At 34.4% G+C, this 6000-nt stretch overlaps 1 protein-coding gene across 1 annotated transcript; it reads right to left on the bottom strand.

The window, feature by feature from the left end:
- Window positions 1–358: 358 nt before the first annotated feature.
- Window positions 359–4039, bottom strand: LOC149397739 (homeobox protein knotted-1-like 3). The gene is made up of 6 exons (XM_089615040.1): window positions 3477–4039; window positions 2050–2170; window positions 1366–1562; window positions 1170–1301; window positions 934–1073; window positions 359–831 (listed from the first exon to the last, which is right to left on the bottom strand). The coding sequence occupies exons 1-6, from the start codon at window positions 3894–3896 to the stop codon at window positions 828–830; spliced, it is 1014 nt and encodes a 337-aa protein (XP_089471166.1). The 5' UTR covers window positions 3897–4039; the 3' UTR covers window positions 359–827.
- Between the last annotated feature and the right edge of the window lie 1961 nt (window positions 4040–6000).

Here is a 6000-nt window from a genome sequence, read left to right as displayed (position 1 = left end):
GTATTTAAGTTAAGGCCTTAATCTGTTATTATGGATTTTCTATTATGTCTTTTATTTTGTTTAGGCATTGTTAAGAAAAACCCGATTGTAAGTTGACCTACATATAAATAGGGTTTTTTTTCATCAATAAAAATTATCTTTCAACCAAATAATCTAATCTCTGAGGAGAGATTATGTTTAGCATAGAGACAAACACTCTAATTTTCGTAATTACCTTCATCACACAGGTCCTCCCATCACGAGATCGAGATCCCGGGCCGTAACAGTTTTTTTATCACACATGCACGAAATTATTATTGAAAATTAGTCTTGGTCAAAAATTTTATCTTCTAAAAGATCATGGATTTTTGGTCAAAACTTTCTGCTAAAAAATCATAATTTTATTTAAGATAAGTAACAAATTTACTTCACTAACAAAAAAACAAGTATTACAACGTGATTTTTGCATTCCAACTATAACATTCTACACAAAATTTCATTAATAAAAAAAGCATAGGAAACAGAATCCGGATTCACAAGTCCCGAAACCAACTAGATCTATATGAACAACACGACTGTAAAAAGAAGCTTATCCCGGCTGATAACATTATACTAGAGCATAATATTATATATATGATCATGCAAACTACTTACTAACATGCGCATAATACAGAAGTAAATGTTCCATCGGAATGAACCAAGTCCAAAGGAATCGATTATCCTTCTCAGTATGAGAAAAATAAATGCCTCCAAAACGTTGTCCCGGTCTTCTTCCGCGCCTCCTTTCTGAATTCTCGAATATACTACGTATGACTACGCCATTTACATGATATTCGAGTCCGAAAGTTTCACCTGCAATATTCATAATGCATTGCTTCTCCGGTTTGTAACAGTTGGCAAGAAAGAAAGAAAAAATATGAAATTTGAGATGAGATATATCAGAGACTGCTTTACCTCTTCCGTTTGCTCTTCGAATTAGAAGGAGACGGTGAAAGGCTGTTGTGCCAGTTTCTCTTTCTTTGGTTTATAAACCAATTGTTGATCTGCTTCAATTGCAGCCCCGTTTCTTGGACCAGCCTCGCTTTGTCATCCTCCTACATCACACACACCAATTTCCAAGACCAAACGGGACCGACTTTTAGGATAAAACTTTTAAAACCGCCATTTTTACGGAAGATCGTTATTCGTACCGTTGGGTACGGCCACTTGGAGTGCGATTGCCACCAAGCTTTCAAGAGGGAAGTGGTATCGCCCGGAAGTTTCCCGGCTTTCCTCTTGCGTAGAATTTCCTCTCTAATGTCCACAATCTTGTCCTTGTAGCCCTGAGAAGTAGAGAGTCGTATCAGCCGCGATTCATACGAGTCGAAAAATACGTTTTTTTTTTACCTGTTTCAGTTCTTGTTTCAATTCTTCTCTCACGCGCTCCATCAACGACCTCTCGGATTCGGTCGGGACGAGCGGACCGAAGCCCATCATGCTATCGGGCCCGTCTAGGCTTCCATCGTATAAGTTCGTATCACTGTCCACCTGATCATCGTTGTCATCGGACATTGTTCCGCCCGTGCCCTCTCCGGGAGAGACACCTGTTCATGATTTATTTATTCGCAGTTCGAGTCCTTTTAACTCAAGGAAACACCATAAAGAAGCATAGCAAGAAAAACAAACTACAAGAAGTCTAGAACTATACTCCGTTTGCCTGATTATTTTAGCTTGGGGCTTGTACTACAAATCAAACAATCAGATTATATAACAATCCCGACTCTACAAAATAAATATGTCAGGGAAGAGAAGCCTAATTAATTGACTTCGAAAGTTTATTATCTCCCACAATTGACAGGCAGAATATAAGACATGAATTCCTTCCATTGGGAGATAAATGGAACACTAACAACAAAATTTGTATTGGATATTCAGCTAAAAATATGTCGTGTTGCATATGGAGTTTTAACTAACTAGTAACGATACTGTCTATTCACCAGGGATATGACGAGGAAAACTAGTTAACGAGTGCTCGGTTTCTTAGGCTCAAAATATACAAAAATTGTCGTTGGAACTGAAATTTGATATCACCTGTTAAGCTTTGTAGAGCTTGCTCAATCTCCCAACAAGCCATCACGGCCTCCATAGCATGAACTCTGACATGTTGGTGGAGTTGCTCTTTAAGTGAACAGAGCAACACGACATAATTTGTCTATCATCAACAAAAGAGAAGGTAATTTAGTCAATGTAAAAGGAAATGGAAATAAAAAAAAAAAAATAAAAAAAAAACTATATATTGTAGCATATTGAGATACACCCATGAATAAGTCGAAGAACCTTATGACTGAATTACGGGATATAAACATATTCCAGCTACTGGTGGGTATACAGTCTCTGATAAAGGAACAATTTATCCGAGCAAACTTGTTTCCTATAGTACAAAAAGAGGTACGGGCATTGAAAATGCTTGATGTTTGAGTGTCATAAAGGAACTAATTCCACAACCATTACAGAGATAGGATCAAGGTATCTACGAGTGGTAAAAATAAAACAGCATAAACTAAAAAAAAAAAAAAAAAAAAGATTCTGGAGAACAACAAACAATCAAAACTCAATTTAATTACTCCTTTTTCTCCATTCTGACTAGCATCACAAACCAAAAAAAAGGTTTTGTCCTGTGCTATCCATGAAGTGAATAAACACATTATAAATAACCCCCTTGTCCTCCATTAACTATATTATATACATGTACTGGAAAACACAAGAAAAAAGAATCTGGCTTAAAGCTATTAATAAATAAATCTGAAGTTTCCAAATGCAGAATTTACAAGATCAAGCAAAAAGATGAGCAAAAAATAAACATGTTAGACACTTGTCGTTCACATATCATTATAAAATAAATAAATAAAAGTAACAATAAAATCCAGCTTCAGTTAATCCTTAGCACAACGAACACATTCATCAAACTGAACTTATATTGGCAGAAAATAGGAAAACAAATTCAAATACTATAGCAGGAACAAAATTTAAACATAGAACTGACCTAAGTGACCCAAGTCTTTTCTTTTATTTTAACAAAGTCCTGGCTTTAAATTTTGAACAAAACAAAAATCCATAATATTCTTATGTAAGCATATTCAAGCTAGTGATTATTTATAAATAAAAATAATGAAATTCAATGCATGAGTCTCAACGTAGTATATTTCAGAAAATTTTATCTCATTATATCCACAAAAATGAAAAAAATAAAAATAAGCAAGCATATAGAAATCCATTTGTTCTCTTTTCAAGAAGTTACGACTTAATAAACCCGAACGAAAAGCAGTCGGGAAAAAGAACAATCCAGTCAGTCGTAGTACCCAAATTTAAGCTCCGTTTCTAAAGTAAATGAATAAATAGTTTCTAAACATACAAACGAATTCTGCTTAGCTCAGCAAATTCAAAAACCACTACAATCCACAAACCAAAAGGGAAAAAACAAAAAGGAAATAAATAAATAAATAATTCAAAGCGCATACCATGAAGTGATCGAGCTCCTTCTCGTCGCCGTCTTCGTCACCGTGAAACCCTAGGTCGGAGTACTTGGAGACGACGCGATTCGACTGAGCGAGCTGATCGTCGATTCTTGGGAGCTGATCGACCGGCGTGGCGATCCTGAGGCACGAGACGTGAGCAGAGAGAAGCTGCTCGTAGAGAGGATGTCTGAGGATCTCCGACTTGAACCTCAGAGCCTCGCCGCTCTCGAGCTCGACCTCAATTTCCTCTTCATCTTCGTCGTCGGAGTCTCTCCGGCGGTTTCGAGGATCTCCGGCAGCGGCGGATTGGGGATCGGACTCGGAGAGAAGGTGGAGGAGGTTCTGCCGCCGGAGAGCGGTGTCGTTCAGCGGGAGTTGGTCGTTCTCGTGCGGAATAATGCGGTGGTTTTGGTGAAACGCCATGGTTGCGGCTTCAATTTGTTTTTGGGCTTTTTTTGGGAATGAAGGGTTTTGAGAGAGGTGACAGAGATAAAGTGTCTTTGCTTTTTCTTATTACAAAGACACAGAGTGGACTGGACGATAAGGAAGAAGGGAGGAAAACTGAAGACGACTTAAATTGTACTTTTTATTTGTGATTTTTTTTTTCTTTCTTTAAATCCTTATTTTGAGTTTTGACCGAGGATTAAAATATTCATACCAAAAGTTCTGAAATTACTAATATATCGATTATCGACAATTATATCGATCAGCATATTATAAAAAATAAAATAAAAAAGTAATATCGACTATTGTTTATTTATAAATATCCCGCCTGATATCTTGTATGTATCAGTATTTCTATCTTCAAATTTCTAACAAAATAATCAAATTGAAAATATATCATAACATTTTTATAGATATACATTATTAATATAATAAATATGTTATAATTTCAAAATTACGTAGACTAATTTATAAAATAATTCTTAAATGCTATAAAATATCGTACTTAACTTAAATATATTATTTATACTTACTTAATATATTTATATTTTATTAATTGAGAAACTTATCAATAATACTATTTTTTTAAAAATAAATACTAAAAAAAATTGAGAATTATGTCTCTTTATTGTATTACCTCTACTCAATTGTCCACCTTTTAACATTTTTGTTTATTTTTAAAGATTGTCTTGGCTAAGCAGTCAATTTAAACTGTGAGTTTGACAAAAATAGCTTAACTTTCTAAACTTAAGATAAAGTAGCCAAAAATAAAAGAATTTACCAGAATATCCTCACTCACTAATCCCTAATCTCCAATTTCACTTGACAAAAAACTAGCTCATCGCCATCGACATAAAACTCTACCTGAAAAAATCTTAACCCATTGCAATCGATCTCCGTGGTTGTCGCCGCCATCGATCTCTATCGAAATAGTCAACGATATTCGTCGCCATGGCTTCGATCTCCGTCTTCGTCGTCATCGACATCGATCTCCTTCTTCATTGCCATCAATCTATGTCACTGTCATCATCGAATTCCTCTCTTCTAGCATCTTTAACTAATTCAGGTCAGTTTTAATCTAGACTGTTATTTTTAGATTTTTGGTCTTTATATCCGTGTTCATGTTCGTGAACCAGTTTTCCAAAATTTCAAAATAATTAATCTAGGTGTCCAAAATTTTAATCAACTATTTTATTTTTGTAGTTGACTTGTTTAAAGCCTTCGGTTCTTTCTGCTCGTGAGAGTTCTGTTCATCCAAGACACTTCCAGGAAGGCCTAGAAAGAAGAGGATCCTTCCTACCTGCGAAGTAAACATGAAAGATAAATCAATATTGAACAATTTTAGGTTTACAAGTTATTTATATTGTTCATTAATATTTATATATGATGCATTAAGAGTTTTGACATTGACTTGTTTGATGTGTACTAGTAACCAAAGATGGTTGTGGCATGTTTGTGTGTTATGGACTAGTGGACTAGTATTTTGGAAAGCTATATTAATATTATAAATTCTGAATATATCAAAGGGATGACTTGTTTGACGTGTACAAGTAATCAAAGATGGTTGTGGCTTATATTTGAAAGGAAGTTGATGAATTCAATTTCATCTACAAGTTCTTCTTGTTTTAAATTAAAATTCACATTCATATCGATATCCGAAGATGCACATTTTATCCACAAAAATGAAGGCTTCAAACAAGTCAACTAAAAAAAATAGTTGATTAAAATTTTGGACACCCGAATTAATTCTGCAATCTTGAAAAAACTGGTTCACAAACATAAAGACCAAAATTTTAAAATTATGGTGAAAATCAAAAATACAATTTCGAAATTTATTGATGGACCGAAATTGAGTTTGAGAGCTGAAAAAATTTATCAATATCACGTACGATTCTTTTTTTCAAAATCAAATAATATGTAACCAAACATGAAAGGTTATGTCAGTATTAGTACATCAGTAGACATTTTTTTTTTTTTTTTTTTTTTGGTTTAAAAAAAAATGTCTACTGTGCAATAGCCTATAAAACTTTGGCCATTTGCTAGAGAATTAATTTAAATTGACTATTTCATACAAAAGTTCATA

Source organism: Urtica dioica, chromosome 5, assembly GCF_054948205.1.
Source record: "Urtica dioica subsp. dioica isolate 48M chromosome 5, U.dioica_male_clone48M_v1_H2, whole genome shotgun sequence".
Classification (NCBI taxonomy): Eukaryota; Viridiplantae; Streptophyta; class Magnoliopsida; order Rosales; family Urticaceae; genus Urtica; species Urtica dioica.
Note: the sequence above shows the minus strand (reverse complement) of the source record. Positions and strands in the feature narration are given on the sequence as shown.